Source organism: Lipotes vexillifer, unplaced genomic scaffold (assembly GCF_000442215.2).
Source record: "Lipotes vexillifer unplaced genomic scaffold, Lipotes_vexillifer_v1.1 scaffold1492, whole genome shotgun sequence".
Classification (NCBI taxonomy): domain Eukaryota; kingdom Metazoa; phylum Chordata; class Mammalia; order Artiodactyla; family Lipotidae; genus Lipotes; species Lipotes vexillifer.
In genome coordinates this window covers 353719-378171 of record NW_006769666.1, presented here as the reverse complement: position 1 = coordinate 378171, position 24453 = coordinate 353719, and the positions used below count along the sequence as shown (strand labels likewise).

General features: G+C 50.7%; 1 protein-coding gene across 2 annotated transcripts in view; it reads right to left on the bottom strand.

The window, feature by feature from the left end:
* Positions 1 to 1341: 1341 nt before the first annotated feature.
* SAG (S-antigen visual arrestin) overlaps positions 1342 to 24453 on the bottom strand; it is a 29299-nt gene continuing 6187 nt past the window's right edge. The window contains exons 4-15 of one of the 2 annotated variants that reach the window (XM_007445730.1): positions 22122 to 22317; positions 19849 to 19908; positions 17010 to 17086; positions 15927 to 16062; positions 14954 to 15038; positions 12991 to 13063; positions 10290 to 10427; positions 8812 to 8889; positions 7644 to 7667; positions 5765 to 5820; positions 2491 to 2506; positions 1342 to 1466 (exon numbers count right to left, since the gene is read on the bottom strand). In XM_007445730.1, coding sequence (XP_007445792.1) covers positions 1358 to 1466; positions 2491 to 2506; positions 5765 to 5820; positions 7644 to 7667; positions 8812 to 8889; positions 10290 to 10427; positions 12991 to 13063; positions 14954 to 15038; positions 15927 to 16062; positions 17010 to 17086; positions 19849 to 19908; positions 22122 to 22317 — 1048 coding nt within the window. In that variant the 3' untranslated portion in view covers positions 1342 to 1357. Of the gene's footprint in view, positions 1467 to 1919; positions 1933 to 2490; positions 2507 to 5764; positions 5821 to 7643; positions 7668 to 8811; positions 8890 to 10289; positions 10428 to 12990; positions 13064 to 14953; positions 15039 to 15926; positions 16063 to 17009; positions 17087 to 19848; positions 19909 to 22121; positions 22318 to 24453 lie in introns of both variants that reach the window. The other variant, XM_007445731.1, reaches the window with a different exon arrangement.

Here is a 24453-nt window from a genome sequence, read left to right as displayed (position 1 = left end):
CCTGCTGAACAAACGCAGATGTGGGAACCTTCATATGCATGGAACCCACACTGTGTCTGGCCCTCCGCCACTGCTGTTTGTCCTGGAGACCTGACCCCAAGTGTCCAGCCCACACACGCCCCCTCCCATTCACCCTCGTACCTCCTGTGAGCGGGTTAAACTGTACAGAACTCTCCAACCCCCTTTCATCCTATTCCCTTGAGACATGGACCAGAGCCTACACATCCCCCAAGCCCCTCCATGGCCACCAAGAGAGCCATTCAGCCTCTCTGCCATCATTAGCAGGCCCCATGGCCGCAGTACCATGGGCTAAGAAGAGGATTCTGCGAAGGACAGGGCCCTGGCATCACCTCCATCACATCTCCTCCTTTCCTCCTGGATGTGAGCATCCTTTCCCCCAGCCCCTTCCATGCCCAATCTCAATGAAGACAGTCTAAACAAGAAGCCTGTCTGACTCACAGTGAACCCCCTCGTCTGGGACAACCCATTCCCGGGGCCGGGCTCTGCCATCGTTGGCCCCAGGGCACTGATCCCCTGACTGAAGCTGGGCCAGATTCTCCTGCCCAGAAATGGCACACTGGAACCAGAGGCTTGGAGACTAGGAACGTTTGGTTCTGAGCCACCACCAGGTGAATGGCCACCCCAGAGGGCAGGACCCTGAGCTCCTGGGCTGGGACCCCAAGCCTTCTCTGATTTCCACCCAGCCCAAGTGTGGCAACTGGAGATTCTTCCTTTAAGTCAGTTCTCTGAGCCACTCTGAGGTCCTTCCAATGCATTCCTTTTTTTCCCCTTTAAACCAGCCAACTCGCATTTCATTGTTTGCATTCAATGGAAACAACCAACAGCCCAGAGCTCAAACAGGACTTGGACCCAAAAGTTAAATCAGAGATGAAGAGTGTTTTTACCCACATTTGTCCACTGCCCTGTTTCTCTTGGGAGGCTCTTTGGGTGCCCTGGAGCTAGGATTGGTCAGGTCATTAGACACACTGCTCCCCCTCCAAGTTTCCAGGGAAACAGCTTACCCCCGGGGTCCTGGAGAAAGCCCGGGACACGCCAGTCCCCTTCGGGTGAGCGCATTGATTTCAGGATGACTTCTTGCCTTGATGGGTCTCCTTTCTAGATGCTGCCCTCCCCCCTGCCCAGACTCAGGGGCCCTCAAGGCTGCAGCTTGCGTGCCATTGACGTCACTCAGCTTCCCCAACAAGTCAGCCTGACTCACAACCAGGACAGAAGAGACAAACTTTATTTCTGTTAAGAAGACCCGCACTTTGGTATTTAGCATAACTAAAGGGCTAACTGTGAGGCGTTGCTACCATGCTGCTAACGACCCCATTTCCCACGTCCTGAGCCAGCCTCTTCACTCATCCACAGCCGCCTCCTGGTCTGTCTTCTCTTCCTTAACTTCTCTTCCATCTTTCAGATTTTGGCGAGCAAACTCCTCAAAAACCAAATTTTCATCCTGAACACTAAAATAAAACAAAGAACACTTTGATCATGGCATGTTCTTTGAAGCTTTCAATGAGATCTTGAGGAAAACAAGATCCTTGATCTCCCTTTTGCAACACAGGAACCGATCAAGATTTTCCTACGTGATGGAACACGGGACAATGCCGTTCTCCTCATAGTTTTTCAAGTAAAATCTCTTTAACAAACAAAAATCAGAGAAAATGAAGGAACCCACAGAGTAGACATACATGCCCGGAATAACTGTGTGTGTGTATGTGAATGTGTGCACGTGTATGCATGTGTGTGCGCGTGTATGCGTATGTGTGCGTGTGTGTACATGTGTGTATGCATGTGTGCATGTCCTGGTACTAGAGAGCAAAAGAAAAGCCAGGCCCTGCGCCGGCATCGAGAGCATGGGGCGTGTATGGAAAGACCCAAAATGGGGTTTGCGCTTGTCTTGTGCAGATCTCAGCCTATCAATAACCACTGTTGTGGCTGGACTGGCCCTCGTGGTTCCTGTTACGGCTGCAAGATGCCCTTCAGCAATAACGATCCGGAAACTTTTAGAAAATAAAGGTTTATTACTTACAGGACCTGGAAATTACACAGCATATACCTGGGGCCACACAGCGAGGTCGTGGGTAGGGAGGGAGAGCACACCGCACAGGCCTGGGGTTCTGCCTTTACGGGGGTTGGAGGTGGGGGCCTAGGGTTTCGAGGGCTCACTCTTTATTGGTGAATTTAAAACAAAAGAGCGGGAATTTAAAGTGCAGAAAGACAAAAAACAAGTGGCTCAAATGATCTGCTATTGAAATCAACCAAACTCTAAAACAAAGGAGAGGGAGAGCCGGCCCGAGTCGAGTCCGGTGGCTGGCAATGTGTTTATTCGAGTGGATGCCCCTTTGAAGAGGATGCCTCGGTAATCAAAGCTTAAGTCAGGCACTTGCATTACAAAAAAAGAAAAAACGAAAACAACTGTGAGGGGTCACATTAGGGCTGTGGAGAAGGAGGTCACAGAACGGGATGACACCAAGCAGGGCTCACCTTTTCTTGGTCTTATCTGTGAGCATGGAAGAAAGGAGAGAGAGGTCTATTAGCATAAGTCCTGTCTACCGGAAATTTTCTTCCTTTGTTAGGTCACTTTATAGGTGGAGGAATAAAAGGCCTAGATATATGCATTTCATGAGAATGGCATGTAATTCCTGTTTCTTTGCCATTTCCCGCTCGGAGGGCCTTTCTCCCTGCATTTTTAACCATCTCTTCCTCTAAAAGTTGCCGCCACAACCTTCACCTCCCCAGACGGAATCAGCCACAACCTCGCCTCTAGGACCCTTTCCCTGATTAGCCTCAGCCCCTCTGATGTTGTGCTTCTCCTTTCTAAGCCTTTCTCCCTATGTGCCCTTTGGACCCTGTCCAGATCAGAGTCCCCAGGAGCTGTTACGACCCAGACTTCCACGGTCTGGCTCTCCAGGGGTGAGTCCTGGGACTTGACATTGAACTAGTACTCCAGTGGCTGGGGGAAGGGGGTGACTAAAGCTTGAGAACCACTCCCTGGCCCCTCAGGGAGTTTGATTTCTCTCTTAACACATTGATCTTGGGGTGGGGGGTGGGGGCGGGGAGTGGGTTAGATTTTCACATATATTTTGCAGACCCAGGGTTATTGCTAATTCTTTGTGAGGTTTTCTGCATTTTGTTTTTGTTTTTTAAAATTATTTTTTCTCATTTATTTATTTGGCAGTGTTGGGTCTTTGTTGCTACACACGGGGCTTTCTCTAGTTGCAGCGAGCAGGGGCTACTCTTCGTCGTGAGGCATGGGCTTCTCATTACGGTGGCTTCTCTTGTTGCGGAGCACGGGCTCTAGAGCGCAGGCTCAGTAGTTGTGGCACATGGGCTTAGTTGCTCCGCGGCATGTGGGATCTTCCCGGACCAGGGATCAAACCCGTGTCCCCTGCACTGGCAGGTGGATTCCTAACCACTGCGCCACCAGGGAAGCCCCTTGTTTTTGTTTTTGTTTTTGTTTTTAGCTTTCTGCTGCCCACCTAGTAAAGTCCTAGTGTAATTGCCTTACCACCCACCATGGTGAGCCAGGAAGAGCTAAGTGAGGCTACACAGCTCCAGAGGGTTTGGGGGAGCTTGTGGTGGGGCTGAGCCACTGCCCTTATCTCTTGTGCCTGTCTGGAAGGCAGTACCAGGAGGGAAGTGTCTGTGTGGGCTGCTAACCACAGGGGACCTACAGAGAGGCTGACTCATCAAAATGACCCTGGGCAAGAACCATGCTGGACCACCCCGCCCACCCTTGTATGTAATAAGTTCTGGTAGCATTTCTCCAGAACTTATTACATACAAATTACTTGGCCCCTGGCCCTGGCAGGGTTTCTTAACTCCAACTTATGCTTTCTCTGCTTAGCATCTACCCATCTCAACTCGGGGCGCCAGCGACCAGGCGGGTAAGATGTGAGCATGCATCTGTGAATGAAACTTGGGACTCATAAACCTCTGGAAATCAAAATTTCAAGGCCATGGGGTGATTTGTCCTTTCTCCCCAAAATCTCACAGTATAAAAGATCATTGGTTTAGCCTTGATGTTATGATATGTTCAATGTGAGGGCCATAATGACTAGAACATGAAAATGTCATACCCAGAAAAGGACTAACTCCACTTCCCCCAAGTGAAGTCATAAAGTCTGTTCACAGGGCCAGAAAATGATCTGACACAAACTATGACATCTCCTCCGGTCATAGTTTTAAAATAGCCTTTTAGAATGTCCTTGAAAGGGACCAGAATGTGTCTCAATCTCACATAGTTAAAAATAGTATTTTAATGATACAAGCATAAATGAATAAAAAAAATATGGTTAGACTGTATTTTTCCCCCAAGGGAAGTTTTTGTCAAACTTCCAAAAGTTTTGAGTATTTGAATCTAAAATATTTGGAAGAGATCCTTTGAGACAAAATAGTTTTGAGACAAAGCCAAAATGAATATGGGGCTCATTTTAATGTTTAAATGCCATTTCATTATCAACATAGAAAAGCTCTTTATAAAATATAAGAAAAAAAACCCTGCTTGTTTATACCACTTTTACTTAAAATGTTCTTAATTATTATAACTTGGGAGGGTTCTCATCCAGACCGGTCCATTTTTCTTTCCTGCCAACTAAGGCACCTTAACACACGGCGGAGAATTTTTCCTCAGAATTTCTGAGATTTCACCTACATTATTTTTGCCGCTTCATTTATCCCTTTTAAAAGAGCTGTATTAAGATCTAATTCACATATCATACAATTTACCTATTTACATGCACAGGCCCATGGGTTTTAGTTTGCTCACAGAGCTGTACAACCATTACTTAATTTACTTTTAACATCCATACAAGAGCCAACGGATTTACAATTCAAAGGAGCCAAGGTATTAGGAACCCAGCCTGACCCTCTTTTCTAGTATTTTCTGTATTCTCATCATAACTGCCATTGTCAGAAATACTCATCATCTTCTAAATTCCTGTTAATGCTTTCAAAAGAAATGCAAAAGCCTCAGGCTGTCAAATTTTCTTTTTTTTTTTTTTTTTTTGTCAAATTTACTTTTCACTCAAATTTTATTTAAATCTAAATCCAGGTCTGGGGACTTCCCTGGGGGTCCAGCGGTTAAGACTCCGCACTCCCAAAGCAGGTGGCCCGGGTTCGATCACCTGGTCAGGGAACTAGACCCCGCATGCATGCCGCAACTAAAAGGTCCCACATGCCGCAGCGAAGACCAGGCGCGGCCAAATAAATAAATTTTTTTTTAAAAAAGAGAGAGTAGATCCTAAGACTTCTCATCACAAGGACAAAAACACTAAAAAAAAAAAAAAAAAAGAATCCATGTCTGCCGCAACTAAAAGGTCCCACATGCCGCAGCGAAGACCAGGCGCGGCCAAATAAATAAATTTTTTTTTAAAAAAGAGAGAGTAGATCCTAAGACTTCTCATCACAAGGACAAAAACAACTAAAAAAAAAAAAAAAAAGAATCCATGTCTGTTCACAGCAAAGCTTCTGCTCTTAAATCATTCCTGATAAAACCAAACGAGACAACCCGCACCCAAGCAGGGATGCTACGTCCTCCTCACACTCACTGGAAGTGGACAAGCCACCTGGCCCATGACCTAGTAGCCGAGCACTCATTTCTGGGAGGGGGGGCCCAGGCACTTGAAGGTGGCCTGGAACCTCGGCCACCTGGCCCTGCCTGTGCTCAGAGATGTGGTCAAAGAAGACTAGCAGTGAGTACATAATAAATCTGTGAGTGGTAAAGCACTAGAGAAAGGCAAGATAACGCGAGACTGACCTGGGTCCTCAGACTGGGGGTGCATGAGGCGGAATGGCACGTCAGCGGCCACTTCACTAGAAAGAAAGAAGGACGCAGAGCGGTGAGAACATGCACACAATTGTAAATGCACAGCCAAGAGCTGGGAGCTGGGGTTGCAGAGCTTCGTGAAAGATCCCCAGGCCCCAGCTGAAAGAGGACTCAGTGAGTCAAAACAAAACAAACCAGAAATCAGGAAGTGGTCAAGAAGGAATTTTAAATGTATTCCCTGGAATGTGGTCTAGAAACTCCACTTGCGAGAGGCTGAGGCAGCTAGGATTTTTAGGTCCCCCTTCCTCCTGGTTATTAGTTTCAGGGACATGATATTATGGATAGAGAAGAGGTGAAATCCTGGAGAATAAGGATAGTTTTAAAAAATATCCTTTGCAAAAATGTAACTACTTTTTACGTGTTAAATCTGTGCTAACGCCGCACACAGTCCCTCTGCAGAGAGCAGAACAGGAATGAGCAGGGTCTACCCAACTCCAGAGGCTAAAGGGCTTCGAGGCGACTTGGAATTTATATTAAAAAAGGAAGGCAACAGGGCTTCCCTGTTGGCGCAGTGGTTAAGAATCCGCCTGCCAATGCAGGGGACACGAGTTCGAGCCCTGGTCTGGGAAGTTCCCACATGCCACGGAGCAACTAAGCCTGTGTGCCACAACTACTGAAGCCCACACGCCTAGAGCTGGTGCTCTGCAACAAGAGAAGTCACCGCAGTGAGAAGCCCATGCACTGCAACAAAGACCCAGTACAGCCGAAAATAAATAAATAAATAAATAAAGTAATTAATTTTAAAAAAAGGAAGGCAAGGAGTCAGGAAGGGGTAGAAGGGAAATCTAGGCACAGGAAGAATGGAAAGGGGTGTGGGAAACAAGGGTTACTCCTTGTTTCACCCAGGACCCATCACCTCCCGCCCTGGGGTTACTGCTTCGGTCAAAGCATTTCTGCTGCTAAGGCGCTCCTGGTGGACCCGAATGTGGCCGGGGTCTGGGAGAGAAGGCACAGCCTGGGCTCCATGTGAGGGGAGGTGATAAGAGTCGGTGAAGGAATATGTAAGGTCAGTGCCTGCCTCAGACTTGTCTTACCTGCTGCCTCTTTGTGCATGATTTAAATGGCTGCTGTCACTAATCACAATCGCCCACAGGTGGAAACAACCCAAATGTCCACCAACCAAAACGTGGTCCATTCATACCATGGAGTATTTCTCGGCCATAAGAAGGAATGAAGTGCTGACACGTGCTACAACATGGACCTTGCAGACATGATGTCAAGGGAAGAAGCCAGCCACAAAAGGACAAATATTGCCTGATTCCATTCATATAACATGTCCAGATTAGGCAAATCTACAGAGCTAGAAAGCAGATTAGTGGTTGCCAGGGATGAGGGAGAGGGGAGAATGGGAGAGACAGCATAATAGGTAAGGGGTTTCCTTTTGGGATGGGAAAAGTGTACAGGAGCTAGAGAGTGGTGACAGTGGCACAACACTGTGAATGTCCCTGATGCCACTGAACTGTACACTTTTAAAAGGGTAAAATGGTAAACTTCACGTTATGTATATTTTACCCCCCCCCACACACACACACGGGCAGCTGCAAGGAGTGTGCCAGTTTTCTGAGTGTGTGTGTATGTGCGTGTCCTCGCCCAGGTGCAGGCCCAGCTATGGTCTCAGAGGAACATCCCCAACCTCACACCTATCAGCCAAGGTCTGCAGGGTGTTAGGGGCATCATCCCCTAAGACCTCTGAGCATGACAGCCGGGAAACCAGACTTCACTGTAACTGTTTTGAAGCCCCGGTTTGTCCCCTTTGATATCTTGGAATCAAGCAGAGAATCAAGCAGAGAAGGAAGATGAAGGGGTTTACCTGGAGGTGAGGTCTCCCAGAAGGCTAGGAAACACAAAAGCAAACAGGGCTGTGGTGACTCTCCACAGTGGTAACACAACCTTACTTGCCGTTATTCAGAGGCTGGACACGTCCCCACCGTGTTCCTCACTCACAACTTTCAGGATCTTCGCACCCCTAACAGCCAACACAGCTATTCCTCTCTACTTGCGATTTCATCTCTTTCTCAAGTGGGTTAGTTAAAAAGAGGAATTACGTAGGTTCAAGCCCTAATGTTCAAGAATAAACCTCGGTCCAGAATTTCTCTCTGGGCCACAAAGGTCACTGTGAACTACCTGCTGATCACTTACCTTGACTGCTACACTCGACCCTGTTTTAGATCCTCTCAGAGAAGATGAAAGAAAACACTATACACTTTGAGAAACACAGCTACACACACTGTGTTAACGAAATCTGCAGAATCAACCCACATTCTACTTTGTTGCCCCAACCAAAATTTGGGGAACTCTTCACCTACTGAGCCCTATGGAATATACACGTGGATTTGCTTCGATGGCTGAACTACCGAAGGCTGATCAAGGTAAAAGGCCAGAGCCTCTGGCAATGGAATTTGAAAAGGAAAATGAGAAGTCGAGTTTTTCCCTTCTGATAAGATTTTTAAATGGAAAGGAATTGATTTCAAAAAAAGATGGGAAACCATTTCCTCAGAACTCTGAGACAGTCATGCTCTTGTATGAAAAGGAGACTCCCCAGTCCTGTGATTGCTCGTTGGGGAGGAAAGGCAGGCCCTTTCCATCATGGATGGATGCCTCCTGAGAGGCAGGTGAACCAGGATGCCCTGCAAGTTCATTTCACAGCCGTCAGTCTTTTCCAAAGTACAATCAGACGCTCAACTGATTCTCTTGTTTCATATCAGCTTCCACACGTGAGCACAGGCACACCCATTTTTGCCAAGTGGTACCAATAGTGCACGTGTTTCGTAGTCTGCTTTTCTACCTTTTCCCCCGTAATGTTATATCAGGTAGAATTGTGAAACTAGACAAATAGAGTCTCTCTAAAACTCTGCTATGTAATCGATAGAATTTGTGGACACTTCTTGCTTTCCGTCTCCCAGTAACTCAGGAATGAAACCATTCAGACTACTGATGGCCAAGACAGAGCAGGCAGAGTGCTGGAGCTGGACACTCACCCTGACACCGTGAGCTTCACCTTGATCTGGTAAGACACCAGGATCCCCATGACGGTCTTGTCTATGCCCTCCTTTATGCTGCTCAAACAGAAAAGAAAAACAGAAGAATGCAGGGAGGGGAGAAGCAGGAAGCAAAAACCGGGTGAATCAACCCCACCTCTCCCCACTGCGTCATCCAGGCTCTGCTGTGTCCTCACTGTCTGGGGTGCTGGAAGGCAGCCCTGATGCTGGGTGAAAGGGGGGCTCGGGATTCGGGGTGGGCTTTGCTCTGCCATTAACTGACCCGGTGACCTTGGCTGAAGCTCTCATTCTGGTGGAACCTCAATTTCCTTATCTGTGAAATGAGTATAAATTCACCTTCCTCACAAAAGCATGGAGAGACTGGCATGTTTATAAAATACTCCATGAACCACAAAAGATCTTTACAAACGCAGTGCACCGCTGTGGATGTCGTGATTCCTTTGCCCTCGAGTTCACAGATCTAGGGCATCAATCTCCCTGCTCGGCCCTCTCCCAGAGCATCACAGATGTGCTTTAGAATCTAACACACCAACTGGCAAATCATCCTCAGAAAATCCTTTGACCCCCAAGATCCTGCTTTCTGCCCAATGTTCGCTGACCCCGCTGTTCGTCTCGGAGCTACGGGGTCAGGGAGGGCAAACGCGAGAGCTCTTCCCGATGGCATCACCTGGAGCTGATCGCTGGGGCCTTGAAACACACAGGGGTGGAGGGGGAGATGGCAGCGAAGGCCCCGAGCCTGGGTGGCAGCTCCTACCCCAAACCCTCAGGGCTCACCAGCAGACACACCGCTGGGAATGGAAGCCCCGGAGGATGGTGAGGAATGACAGGGCTATTTGACATAGAAGCTTCGTTCTAGTTTTTACTGGACCTGCTGGCTCAGTTTGGCCACGGTTCTCTGAACGGGGTCAGCATATCAGGGCTTATTTTCATTTCAATTGAACTGACCTCTGTAGCCCTCAGGACCTCCTGTTTTTACCTTTCCTGATGGAAACGCACAAACGACATTTCCATCATTCGTGGAGCCAGCTGGGGCACTCAGTTCATATGCTCAGGGCTCTACACTAGCTAATGATATTTTTGAAGGTAATAGCTGACATTTCTGGAGCACTTACTGTGTGCCAGGCACCACATTTTACATGGACTGTCTCACATAACCCTCAAAACCTCTCTCTGAGGAGCTGTCGCTCCCACACTTTACAGACGGGAAAACTGAGGTTCTCAAGACAGCTCCAGTTATCTGCCCAGGGTGGCCCAGACAGCAAGCAGGGGAGTTGGGGCTCAGCACAAGGCCCAGAGCTGTAGCCACTGTGTCACACCAGGGGGGGGAGTGGGGCCCCTGCTTGGGGCCCCGAGCACGTGCTTTGTCACCAGGCTGCGTGTGCACGCCGTGAGCCCAGGGCTGGGACGAGGAGGGGGCGTAGACCAGTGCCACCGCAGCACTGAGTCTCGGGGCTCACATGGTGCTAGAGGCAAGGTTCGTGTCCTCGTGCTTGATTTTCCCGTCCAGGGCGATGCCCCTTCTCTCGCGGTTGTTAGCCAGCAGGGGCAGCAGTGTCAGTGTCGTGGTCAGGGTGCTGTTTGGCGGCACTTTTTCCCTGCGGGAAGAAACACAGAGAGTAGATTTAGCTGACTGCTCTTACAGCCTCGAAGCCACCTTCGCCCCCACGAGACCCTGTGTGCCATCAAGCATTTTCTAGAACCCACGTTCCCTGCGACTCATGGGAAAGACAGTCCAGGTGCCTGTGCCTTTGCCTTGTGAGAAGAACGGCATTAGTGATGTCTCAAAACAGGCTGGCAGCAACGTTAGAACGTTTCTCAAGTCCCTCAGCCTGTTCTGATTGCTGAATTTCTAGAATGTCTTGTGGGGTGAAGTGAGGCTGGCCCAAGAGTCAGGGACCACACCCAGTCTCCTCCTGAGGCTTCGTGAACCACGCAGTGGGCTGCAGGGCCAACTGGCCAGTGCCAGCAACAAGCCCAGGCTGGGAGTCATCACTGTTGGGAGGTTTCAGCGTGTGCCCGGGGAGGAGGGGCGCGAGAAGGGCCGGGTCCTCCACTGTGGGCTGTTCAGACTGGGCGGCTCTGTGGGCCTGGGTGCAGCGGGGGGCAGAGCAGCACTGTCTCCCCAGGCCGGGCAGCATCCCGGCTCACCGAACAGCATCTGAGGCTGGAGAGTTGGCTCCGCCACTCACCCACGTGCTGACCCCTGGCCTGTGCCAACAGCCGCCATGCAGCCGCCTGCCCGCTCCGACCCCAGAGCCCAGGCAAGCCGTGTCCGTGCTCCTGGCACACCCTCTGTCCTTGTGCCCAGCCAGGAGAAGGCAGGGCCCTGAAAACACTGTCCAGGAACCAGCCTCGGGCCCTTTCCCCAGCCTGCTCTGTAACAGACGGGGAGTCCCACTGCCACCCTCGGAATGGGTCCCCTCCTCCATCTCCCTGGGGAGTTGAAGGTGGCTGTGTCTTCTCTGGCCTCCAAGTGCACACAGGAGGCTCCTGGGCATGCCATTTACAGAACACTGCTTGAGCCCAAGGTGGCCCACATCCCTGCATCTGGGCCCTGGTAGAAATTCTCTTAATGAGCTTAGTTTGGGCAGCAGAGTGACAAAAGCAGAAATTACACTGGAAAGGTAGTTGTAGTAGGAAGGGGCCCCCGGGTTGCGGCTTGGACGATGGCCTTTCCTGCAGCAGCCCTTGCCGAAGGCCTATGCCAAGGCCTGGGGCCAAAGTCCCGCCCGGCCACTTCCCAGCGCCTTTGGGATTGGGATTGGATGGTGGGCAGCAGCTTGGGTGTCAGGTCTGACCTGGTTCCCAGGAGGCCTGCCCACCAGGGGCCCAGAAGCCCCACTTTCAATCTCCCTGCCTCCCACCCTTTTGAGTGTATCGGAGGATGGTTCCCAGTTTTCTGGGAGTCCTTGATGCAAAATGTGTCCAAGAGCCGTAAAGAGGCCCAGGTAATGGGGTATATTAGGGGAAAACTCAGCTGGGGACCAGTTTCTCCTATCATTGTTGGGCACGTGCCAAAAGGTAAGCCAGGAAGACACGCAGGACACAAGGATGTTCAAGGACACAGCCTAAAAGGTAGAGCAGCCCCCAGGCCTGGCCCCAAGGAGACAGTCAGTGCGTTATGGTTCTTTCCTTCCTCTCTCCTCTCTAGACCTATAAGTAAACTTAGGTCAGGATCTGCTTTAAGTAACAGTTTATCCTGAAGTCGCCTTTTAAATATCATGCAATGTTATCTTGCTGAATCAGCTGTCTTTCCTCACCCTGCTCCCCGAACCCTCCTTCCTCTAACCGTGATAATATTTTTTGCATACAACAATGCTTAGATAAAACACCTTCCCAAGCAATCCTCTCTGGGAGAAGGCGTAACCCCCAGAAGCCTGTGTGCCTCATGAACCTGACTGCCTAGCACAAAGCAAAACTGGTTAGATCTCTCACTCCCCCATGAAGCAGCCATCACAGGATTCCCATCTGTTTTTAATATCTTTTTTTTTTTTAATTTATTTGGCTGTGCTGGGACTTAGTTGCGGCATGCAGGATCTTTAGTTGCAGCACGTGAACTATTAGTTGCAGCATACGGGATCTAGTTCCCTGACCAGGGATCAAACCCGGGCCCCCTGCACTGGGAGCACGGAGTCTTAGCCACCAGACCACCTGGGAAATCCTCCCATTTATTTTTTATTCTAATGAAGGGAGAAAAGTCACTAACAACAAGTGGCTGAGAACTGATATAGCATCCTAATCTAGTTGTCACTGGTATCAGATTTTCAAGTTATAGAGAAGATCAAAAGATAGGGAACCCTTGACTGGGCTGACAGGTCATTTGATTTTATGCTGTGGGGGCAGAAACAGTATCAAATTCCTACGCACTTATTCAAGGATCAATAGAAAGTTCTAGGCATGCCCACTGTGATGTTTCAGCCTTTATTTCTCTCCTCTCCATCATTCCTTAGCTTGACCCAGCTCTCGGAATTCTTGTTAGTGAGCACAGGATCAAGATGCTAACTTTCTTTGCAGTCCTTGAAGTGAGAACAGGGGAAGGAAGTGGAAAGCTGGGGAGCTAGCTGGCCATTCTACTTCCGTCTTCAGCGATGACCAAAATGGGAACTTGACAAAGAAGCTGGAGCTGCCCAGGAAATAGAAACCCAACCCACTACTCACTGTGTTTCCTCCATGGCCACCGGCTTGATGTAATAATCACTCGAGTAGAGAACCACGTTGGCCACTTGTTCCACTGCAAAGGGGGGACAGGGTAGGGTGACTTGGTGCGGAGTCCTGCGTGGTGCCTTCCAGGGGACATGGTTGGTCTTCCCTAATGGCCATTTCAGTGCACCTCTCAGGCTCGGCTTTAAGGCTGAGATTTCTGTTCTGTCCTCAGGCCACTTCCATTCACCAATAACCTGCTCTGTGTCAACCCTACCCATGAGCCAGTCTCCTAAAACTGCACCTCCTGGGAGCCTCATCCTCCCTGCTGAGCTCAGGGCACATCCGTGGGTATCCTTCCAAAACACACAATCTCCCGGTGTCCCAAAACTCACCATGTGCTCTCTTTCCCCAAATACACTCCGTTCCAACCTTCTCTATCTTATTCAATGAGCATCTCCTTCAGGTGTCCAAGCTAGAAACCACCTGGAGGCAGCACAGGGTTGATTTGTGGGTGTAGCATGGTGGATAGGAAGGTGGGCTCTGGGGCCAGACCACTTGGGTTCACATCCCAGCTTAGCCATCTGCTGTGGGGTAATTACTGAGCTCCTCTAAGCCTCAATTTCCCCATCAGCAAAATGAGAATGATAATTGCATCTAACTTACATGGTTGTTGTGATGATTAAAAAGATGATTTTTAATCTCCATTAAAATCAAATTTGAGAATCAGAAAAACAATTTGTGTGAAGCACTCAGCACGGTACTCGGCCTACAGAAAGTTCTTAACATCTTGCTTCAGAAATTCAACAGCTTCTTTCAAAAATTAGGGGCTTCGATGTCAGGATTCATAAAACTTTGAGAAATAATTTAAAATCTAAGTATCAAATGATACTTTCTCAATCCTGCTGCTTTGTGGAATACTGTATTGACACTACATACAACATGCTAAACAAATGATGCCAGGTCCTACGAAGACTTAAAGGCCTAGGAACTAAGCCAACATAAAAACAAAGCCATAAAGTAAGCATGTATATTAGCATCAAGAAAAATCTAGACATTATTAGTATGTATGCATCCAATTCCTGAGTCTTCTCTATGATGGATAAGAGGTAAAGAGGAACGTGGTATATGGCACTTAGAGGGACCAACCATCCTGGTCTGCCTGGGACTGGCCCCATTTTAGCATTGAAAGTCCTGCGTCCTTGGTCCTGGTCAACCCAGGATGGTTGGTCACCCTAACACACTGTGAGTCTAACTCTGTCTCAGCCATCGAGTGTCTGAGGGAGAAGCGAACAGAGAGGTCTCCCTCCAAGGTCATTTTATTGTGTCTTTTTTACATCACCCATATAAGACCAAGATCGAGGAGCATCCCGTGCACTTTGACGCCCTTTGAGCTGAGGAAGTGTGTAGGACCAGCAAGCAGGAGGCGCATCTCCTGAGTATTCAGGAGGCTTGGCCATCCCATCGTGGTGACTCAACAGTAGCAGTGACAGTAGGGATTACCACTTACAAAGCATGTCCAGTGTGATCAATCAGTACCTAACGAAACCTGGGAAGGTAGTCCGGGAACGCTGCCGTGGCTGCCCGCTAAATTCCAAGAGGACGTGCACAGCTCGAGCCCACAGGGGAGCCCAGAGTTCCCAGGCCAGGGCTCCCCACTACACTGTGCAGGAAGAAAACTCCTCCCGCACTTACCCCGAGACCTGGCACGGGGGCCCCTCAAGGAAGGCATGACAAGGAAGGACGGGAAGATGCCCCGTCGGGGATGCTGCCCCAGGACAGAAGACAACCCTAAGCTGGGCACGAGGCTGCAGGAGAGGACACCTTCCTCCTCTAAGGTCCTGCCGTGTGACGGCAGAGACGAACGGGCAGTTCCAAGGCTCCGGGGGGCCTTACTGACCAGAGGAGAGACCCTTGGGAAATATGACTAGATTGGGAACCTGGAAGACTCTGCCGTCCAGGTTCGAGCAGAAGGTCCTACCTAGCACTTTAATCTTCCTCACCGTCTTCTCTGTGTTATTGGTCACGGTCACAGTCACGGGAATGGGCTCCCCATGGTAATAGACCTGCAGAAGTCAGCACATAGGTCAGAAAAGGGGAAGAGAGTGTGGCCATATCTTGTTAAATTCATCTCAGTCCTTTAACTGGAATAAAAGTGGCTGAATGCCCACACTTTCAAGGAAGACAGGGTGATGGCATCACAGTTCCTGTGGAGAAGGGTCTGGAGAAGGTTCTACCCCATCTGTGGGAGGCTGAGGCGGATGATGGGGGGCTCCGGCCCCAGCGCCCGAGTCCTGAGAGTCACACAGAGTTAGCCCCGGGGGTCTTGAGTGGAATCATGAGGTTATTGGGGGCAGAATAAGTGAAATGAGGGGAAATCAGTGGAAGCCCAGAGGCAGAGCTCGCCCAGCAGTGACTCTGTGATCTAGCCCAGGTGCTCATGTCCTTGCGTGTGTGTGCACACACACACACACACACACACACACACACACAGAGTCTGCTGGCAATGTGTGTGCACGACTCTTGTCGACCGGAGGGACCAGAGATGGCCTTGGCCAGTTTCATCTTTTTCGGCCGTGATCTTCACACATGACATGCTCACCCCCTCACCGTTACTGCCAAACTTAAGTTTGCAGGGAAGCAAACAATTTGTTAACACCACACCCACTGATGACACACTAGTAAAGAGGCCCCTGGGGGCAGACAGGGGGCAAAGACAGCCTGGGCTGGGGGTATGGGAAACCCCCCACCTCCAAGTTGTCGGGACCCACAGTGAGTGGAATGCAAGCCAGTTTGGTCCTATCCTAAGGGTCACGTTTACCGGCTCCAAATTATGAAAAAAGCCAGTTGTCCCCAAATGTTGGTGCTTTAACTATCGCTGCCCCCAAGACTGCCTGCAGCACACCCCCAGCAGAGGGTCTGGCAGGCTGTCCCCAGGCCGGCTCCACAGTCACCTCTTTGCTGAGGGAGACGGCGAGGTGCAGGGGCTTGTCGGACATGAAGAACTGCCAGGAGGCCTCCGTTTGCGGCTGGGGACCCATCTCTTGTGGAGCATGCTGTACCTTCCGGATCAGCAAACGCACGGAGCTCCTGTGGATAAAAAGTCACCGATGGTTCCCCGGATGAGAGCCTGGGCCTCCTCAGGACGGCCTACCAGGTCCCCCTGCCCATCCCCAGGCTGGGATCCCTCAGGGATGCTGCCGATGGATGCAGGATGGGCCAGTACAGGAATCAGGTCTGGGGGGCGGGGCCTGGTGGGTGGTGTGGACCAGTCAGCTCTCCAAGGGTCCCTCTCACCCTCTGTTAGGACCCCGGCGTGGCCTCCTCTCGGGTGAAGCTGATGTGGGGATGTGTGCCTATGTGACAGGCTTCAAAACTCTCTACAGATGTGATGCCCTGTTACTGCTGTTTGGTATAAGTGTCCATAGGTGTGAATGTTGAGCACGTAGAGAAAGTGTTGAGGGCACAACTGGAAACCTTGTTCAGGAACAAGAAAAATGGGCACCAGAGCCTGAGAGTATAGGAGGAATGGAAGTCACTGCCTAATGGGCACAGAGAGTTTCCGTTTGGGGTGACGGCAGCATTTGGGGTATAGATACCTTGGGGTATGGATAGCAGATAGTGGTGTAACTGATTACACAACGTAATGAATGTACTTAATGCCACTGAATTGTACACTTGACAATGGTTAAAATGGTAAACGTCATGTTATGTATATTTTACTGCAACAAAGAAATTACAAAAGAAGAAGAAAACTAAAGAAAGAGGATCTGGAGGCTCTGAAGGGCTTACACGAGCCCTTGACGTTGCCAACTCCCCTGTCGTTTTCTTTTGGTTTTTTCCCCCCAAATGGTCAGCCATTGTCCCCCACCCCATGTGGAGATGGTTCATCCTGACCTGACCTGGGGAGGCTCCATCACCCCGCCACAATGGCCCTGTGGGAAGATTCTGCCACTGAGACATAAAGTGAGGGGCAGTCTCTAATCCCCAGCCCTTCCCCACAGACCCCTCACATATTCCCACAGCTACACTCTTACTTCTTGGGAATTTTGTCCTCTTCCGTATCTGTGGCTTGTGTGGCAAAGGCTTTGACCTCGAAGTCGACCCCACAGCACTGCAGGGGCAAGAGAACAGACAGGGCTGTGGTCAGCACCTCCCTTCCGGGAGCCAGGATGGGGGTCACAGCTCCCACAGGGGATGTTACGTGGCAACTTCTTTTTCTGTCTTGGCCGTATCCTTTTTGGAGTTGCACCATTATGACTAGCTTTGGAAGTGTGCTAGTGATGAAATAGTGGCATTAGCTCGAGGAGAGCGCCAAGGGCTCCAAGGCCCCAGTGAAGGTCCCCCAGCCTGCAGGATGAGCCCCGCCAGTAGCTGCAGAGCACGACTCAGGCATCCTGGCTGGTCCTAGCCTCTCACCACCTTGCACGGCGGCCAGCCCACCCCCCATTTAGTTGTCCTTCTCAGAAGTGACCCTGTGTGCGTGTTACTGATGGTCCACTGCCTACAGCAGGGGCGGGAGCAGTGGTCACAGGGCTGGCAGGGGTCCGTGGACGCCTGTGCTGGGGCTCCAGTGCCCTACTCCAGCGGGCAGCTGCTGTGCAGCTGCAGCCAGGCGTGGCCAGGCTGCCACGGGGACCCGGTGCTGGCAGCTAGCTCTCCCAACTTTTGAAAAGAAGCTGGAAATAGAATTTGGAATGAAGGCTCCTGATTTTTAAATTAACTAGATTAAAACATGTTGCATGGGTGGAACAAATGCCTCTGCCGGCCCCTTCGGCCCCCAGCCCCAGAGTGAATCCCCCGTGACCTCGCTCCTCTGTTGTATTAACACGAGGTGGGCGGGGCGGGGTGAGGGCGCAGAGGCGGGGATGGGCCCTCCACCAGCTGCCCACAGAGTGACAGCAGCGCATAAGCCACAGTCTTACTGGTTCTGCAAAACTGTGGAATCGCAGCAACTCTAAAAGCTGGGTTGAAAATAAATACACATCGTTACGCTCCAGCACCTGGAGCTCTTAGCCACGCCTCCTCTCTGCTCAGCCCCCTCCACCCCCACCTCCTGCTGCCCCCTGCACAAGCCAAGCCCTTCCACCTGTCTACCCTGGGCACGTGCTGGTCCTTCCTTCTTAAATGCTTGACGCCTCTCTCTCCTTTTATACTAGCCCAGCTCACAGGCCTCCTCAGCTGTGAGGCCCCCAGGGCCCCTGCTGCACCGATGTCTCCTCCCAGGCGACAGAGGGAAGGGTGGCCCTCTGGCTGGTATAGTGTCCCCCACTCTGATCGAGTGGCCTTCTCCACCTTCCCGCCCACACCCCTGTTTTCCTGGCCCGGTGGCTTTCAAAGGTTTCAGGCCACTGCCCACGGTAAGAAGGAAAGTTCACTGCGAGGCCCGGTAAACAGACGCTCACGCATGAAGCAATGCTCGTGAACTAGCGCTTATCTGTGCTGTGTGCGATGTGCTCTGAGCTCCCATGCTGTTCCACTTCATGCCATTCCATTTTCTTTCTTCAATGGCATCTCGGATCCACCGCACCGGTTTCACAAACCACTAATGGGGTAGGTCCCCCAAGTCGAAAATCATGGCCCTGGACCCTCGGTAATCCAGGTACCCATCTGCCATTCTCCACCCTCATTTGCTGTCTTTTTATTTTCCAGCTCCTTCCCTCGTGACTCCCTCAGGCTTGTAGTCCCTGGGTCCCAGCACCTTTTCCTCTCTCCTCGTGTCTGCACTGCCCTCCCTCCCTGCCTAGAGTCCCCAGTCCACCAGGGTCACAGCTCTCTTGCACACACGGCCCCTTTGTTTCTCACCTTTCAGAGCTCAACCCCACTCTTAGCTCAGTGGCCAGGGGGACCCAAGTCAGAACCTTCTGTGTGTGGGGGAGGGGGAGGGATAAATCGGGAGATTGGGACTGACATATACACACTACTATATATAAAATAGGTAACTAATAAGGACCTGCTGTACAGCACAGGCAACTCTACTCAGTACTCTGTAATGGATATATGTATATGTATATATGTATATGGAGAACTGATTCACTTTGCAGTACAGCAGAAACTAACATGTTGTAAATCAGTGATATTCCAATAAAAATTAAAAAAAAAAAGAACCTACTGTGCAGAGCCCGCCAGCGGCTCCCATCTCGCTCAGAGAAAGTCCCAGTCCATGCAACGTGTACAAGGCCCTTCCTGACCTGGCCGCACCCCCCGCCCCTCTCAGACCTGCCCCCACCCTTCACCCCAGCCCCGCCTGCTCCCCAAGCAGCACCCACTGTGCATGGTGCGCCCACCCACCTGGATGGCTCTCCCGAAGCTGGAGTGGCCCCTCCTTTGCCCCATCAGAGAGGCCTTCCCTAAGCTCCCCGGACAAGCACCACCAGGTCCTCCCTTAGCTCTCCAAGCCTCTTGTTCTCCATGGATGGGCCGCATAGGGACTTGCTATTTGGTTTTCATCTGTTTCTCTCCCCAAGTGAGACCCACGAGGGGAGAGACCTACTATTTCGCTCACAGGGCTGCTCATGGTTAGGAACTGCTGAAGACAAGTGATACGCTCATTATACTGTCTCTCTACTTTTGCATATGTCTGCAATTTCCCACAGTAAAAGCCCGTGCGCCACAACTACTGAGGCCATGTGCCACAACTACTGAGCCTGTGTGCCACAGCTACTGAAGCCTGTGCGCCTAGATCCCATGCTCCACAACGAGAAGCCACCGCAATGAGAAGCCCGCACACTCCAACGAAGAGTAGCCCCCACTCGCCACGACTAGAGGAAGCCTGTGTGCAGCAACGAAGACCCAACGCAGCCAAAAAAAAGAAAAAGAAAAGAAAAAGTCTTTTGAAGGAATGAATGAATCCCTGGCATTTCTTCAGGAACCAACCTTGTCCACATCTTGTGGAGCTGGCTGCAGCATCACCGAACAGGGCAAGTAGTCAGGAAACTGTGGAAAGAAACAACAGATCATTTCTTTCAGAGAATGTTATTCCACGTGTGTTCTACCTTCATCGCACAAAAATTGAAGAATGGGGGTTTCCCTGGTGGCACAGTGGTTGAGAGTCCGCCTGCCGATGCAGGGGACACGGGTTCGTGCCCTGGTCCAGGAAGATCCCACATGCCGCGGAGCGGCTGGGCCCATGAGCCATGGCCGCTGAGCCTCCGCAACGGGAGAGGCCACAACAGTGAGAGGCCTGCGTACCGCAAAATAAATAAATAAATAAATTTTTAAAAATGGAAGAATGAAGATGAGGAGCAAGAAAAAGGGAAACATCTTCACGTCTGTTCCCAACAGCCGGAGTGGTGTGAACACAGCCTCCCGAGGGTCCCATGTCACCCTCACACAAACACGTATGTGCCTGTGTAGTTTTACAGAAATGAGACAAGTGATGTACGTGTCCTGCAGTCTAGTTTGCTCCCATCACTGCTCCTAACCCTGCTCAGGATGAGTGTGAGTATTTTCATGCTGGGAGATGTAGCTCTGTGCCACCATTTTTAAGGCTCCGGTAACACCGCTTTTTTTTTTTTTTTGGCCCTGCCGCATGGCTTGCCAGGATCTTAGTTCCCCAACCAGGGACTGAACCTGGGCCCTTGGCAGTGAGAGCGCAGAGTCCTAAACACCGGAGCACCAGGGAACTCCCCCGTGACACCACAATGAATTCAGCCCATTTCCTTTGTTGGCTGCCCTCCATCAAGTGGCCTTTACTTTGTTGCCATTGTTACCAAGGCTGCATAAACATCCTTCAGCCACCTTAGCACAGTTTTAGTCCATTCACTCCATAGGCTACACTATTAGAAAGGGAATGGTGAGGTCGAAATCACATTTTTAAGGTTTTGATACATGTTGACATGTTATCTCCAAAAGGTTCTGTCACTTCAAACTCCCAGTCCCAGCACATGGGAGCACCCAGGACCACAAAACTTTAAGTGATGTTTTTTAAAGCTGTTATAAAATATACCTAACATAGGGACTTCCCTGGTGGTCCCGTGGTTAAGACTCCATGCTCCCAATGCAGGGGGCACAGGTTCCATCCCTGGTCAGGGAACTAAGATCCTGCATCCCACATGTTGCATAGCATGGCCAATATATATATACCAAATATTGGCCATTGTTAATAATGCTACAATAAACAGGGGAATGTAAATCTCTTTTTGAGATCCTGTTTTTTTTGTTTTATTTCCATTGGATATATATATATATATATATATATATATATATATATATACCTAAATAAAACTTACTATTTTAAGTGTACAGTTCAGTGGCATTGAGCACATTCCCACTGTCCTGCAATGATCCCCACCACCCACTTCCAGAACTTTTTCATCGTCCCAAACTGAAGCTCTATACCCATTAAACATTAATCCCCCCAATTTCATCCTCTCCCATTCCCTGGAGACCACCAGTCTACTTCCTGTCTCTACGAATTTAACTCCTCTGGGTCCTTATATAAGTGAAATCACAGAGTATTTGTCCTTATGTGGCTGGCTTATTTCACTTAGCATAATGTTTTCAAGGCTCATTCATGTTGTAGCTTGTGTCAGAATTTCCTGCCTTTGTAAGCCTGAACCATATAACTTTGGAGGAATATATAATCTTAAGACCCATAAACATGCGAGTGAAGAGGGTGACAGCAGCTACCCCGACAGTGAGCTCAGGCCCAAGTCTTCAGAGGCAGGAACGCTGGCCCCGTGGTAGCCAGGTTCCTTCAGGGGAGACTCAGGCCACGAGAGGGGTGAAGGGATTTCTCTACAGTGACCCACCGAGCTCTGGTCAAGGCTACATTTCACTAAGATCTCCTGTCTGGCAGGGAACTCTTTCCTGCTTAGAAACTCCTCGAGGCAACCGAGGGGCACTTCTTTCTTTTTATAGCCGAGCAAGTGAAGGCATAACATGCACATATAATTAGGTGGTCGGATGCAGGGAAATATTTAAACCGTAGGTTGAAACGGTGCCTTCAAAGGCCGGGAGGCTGTTTTCAAGGACTTAAAAAAAGACAATCACAGCCCGTGCAATCTAGAATTTCCTCCAAGGGTGCAATTTGCAGGCCCGCAAATGTGATGTCATTACTCTGGCCCCTTGCCTTCGCTGCTGGTCCCATCATAAGGTGCTGTGGGTGAAGGAAGTGCGAGGAAGCGGAGGGTCGAGTCGTCACCCACCTTGAGCAGGAAGGGGTACGTGTGCTCCCCTAGCTTCTTGATCAGGCTCTCCTGTAGCTTCGTGAGGGTTTCCGAGGCCCCCACAGGAGGGAACAGCTGCACCTGGGAGAAATACAGGTCCCTGCGGAACTTCAGGCCGATCACATCGATGTCTTCCTGGCCGTACCGGAAGGCGCAGGTCAGAGAGACGTACACTGGAAGGGAGACACAAGCGGGTAGGCTTGCGCCGTTCGCGGGCTTGGCAGCCCTGCCTGGGCTGACGCTGCCTACCAGTCTCAACATCCCACCTTCAGCATCTCAGTAAGGACCTGAGAACCTTACTACCCAGCTGCCCCTTCCCTCTGGCTTGCGTCAATTACTCGAAAGGGCCCATGTCTGAGTGCTGGGAGGCTCCTCCCGTGAGCCACGTTATTTAGCCTCCTGCCTCTACTGTTTCCCTCGTTCTCCCACCCCCTCCTCTTGATGTACCAGTTCAGTGAGCTCAGGAGGCTTTTTAACAGTGAGAGGTCGCTTGGGTTCTGAGGGTGGAAGGTCTGGATGGAGTTGAGAGTGAAGGTAAGAAGCAGAGGAAGGGCTTCCCTGGTGGTGCAGTGGTTAAGAATCTGCCTGCCAGTGCAGGGGACACAGGTTTGAGCCCTGGTCCGGGAAGATCCCACATGCCGCGGAGCAACTAAGCCCGTGCGCCACAACTACTGGGCCTGCACTCTAGAGCCCATGAGCCACAGCTACTGAAGCCTGTGCACCTAGAGCCTGTGCCCCGAAACAAGAGAAGCCACTGCAGTGAGAAGCCCACGCACTGCAACGAAGAGCAGCCCCCGCTCGTGGCAACTAGAGAGAAAGCCTGTGCGCAGCAACGAAGACCCAACGCAGCCCAAAATAAATAAATAAATTTATTTTAAAAAAAAAGAAAAGCAGAGGGAAACCGTGCTAGGGAACAAAACAGACGAGTGCCTGAGCTGGACGGGGCCTCGAGGGAACTGAGCAGGGGCTCAGGGACCAGGTGGAGAGGTGAAACCAACTCCGAGAGGAAGCCTTCTTTTCACACTGCTCAGAAACTTAACTGAGCTTTCTCTAAATCAATCAGCGCTTCTGAAAATTCACTGTGGTTAAACAGATGTAAATTGTGCCCCCAGTGGACCAAAAGAATTATATGAAACTACACATGTTTTGAGGATGGACTGTTTACAACTGTCCTTAATGTGGTAAATAAAACCATACGAAGTGGTCCCCCCAAGTCCTTGGTAGCTGTTGGTTGAGGATTTTGTGTGTCTGCCTCAAGAGTAATTGCCCCTTGGCGCTAAGCTCAGAAGAGCCACTGATCATTTGCTTATCCCTCATTCAACGTTTGTAAGAGGAAGGTGCCCAGAGATGACCTGGTTTTACGCCTCCCTCTCCAGGCAGCGCGTTCCTGGCCAAGGGCATGGGCTCTGGGGGCTGGAACTGGGCTCCGTCTGGTGTAAGAGAGCAGCAGAGTACCCAGGAGGAAGCTGGAGACAGCAGAGGGGGGCGATTTTCAGCCTGTTTCTGCCACGTCCCCTGGATGCTGTGGGCCCTACATCTGACATACTCCATGGGCACGTCCAGGGTTAGGAACAATTCCTTGTTGGGTGCTGGTAGCTACCACTCTAAAAGGCATATTTAGAATGGAACTGAGTCAGTGACATTATCATAAGGATAACTTGGTTCCAATTTAGTTTACACGACTGGTTTTTGTTTGTTTGTTTTTGACACGCCACATGGCACGGCTCATGGGATTTTAGTTCCCCGACGAGGGATCAAACCCAGGGCCCCAGCAGTGAGAGCACCGAGTCCTAACCACTCTACTGCCAGGGAACTCCCTACACAACTGTTATTAGTACCAAATTGCTTGCCACACATCGCAACTGCCAGATATCTTTGAGGGGGCTGTGCTGCTGTGGTCCAGAACACCAGGCTCACCATAAAAACTCTGCCTTCCCGCAGCCTCAATTCCACGCTTTTCGTATAAACCCAGAAAGGAGCCCTCTTGAGTCTGCCCTGACATAGAACGGCAGGACACGGGGCAAGCACGCAGTCCGTGGAGCCTGCGGATCGGGGCTCCGGGCTCTGTCTGCCGTTCCTTACCCTGCCACCTCGGACAAGTGGCTTCCCCGAGGCTTCACCTCCATCTGGAAGATGCGGACAGTGAGCTCTGGTGGGAACAGGGCCCGTGTCGTGAGGATCGTACAAGGGAATGTGGGTGCAAGGGCCTGGCAGAGAGAATGGGTGTGCCAGAGCTTCCCCGCCCCTCCTTGCACACACATGCCCCCTTCCTGCAGCCAGACCACCGCTCCCCGGAGGACGATGAGCTCTG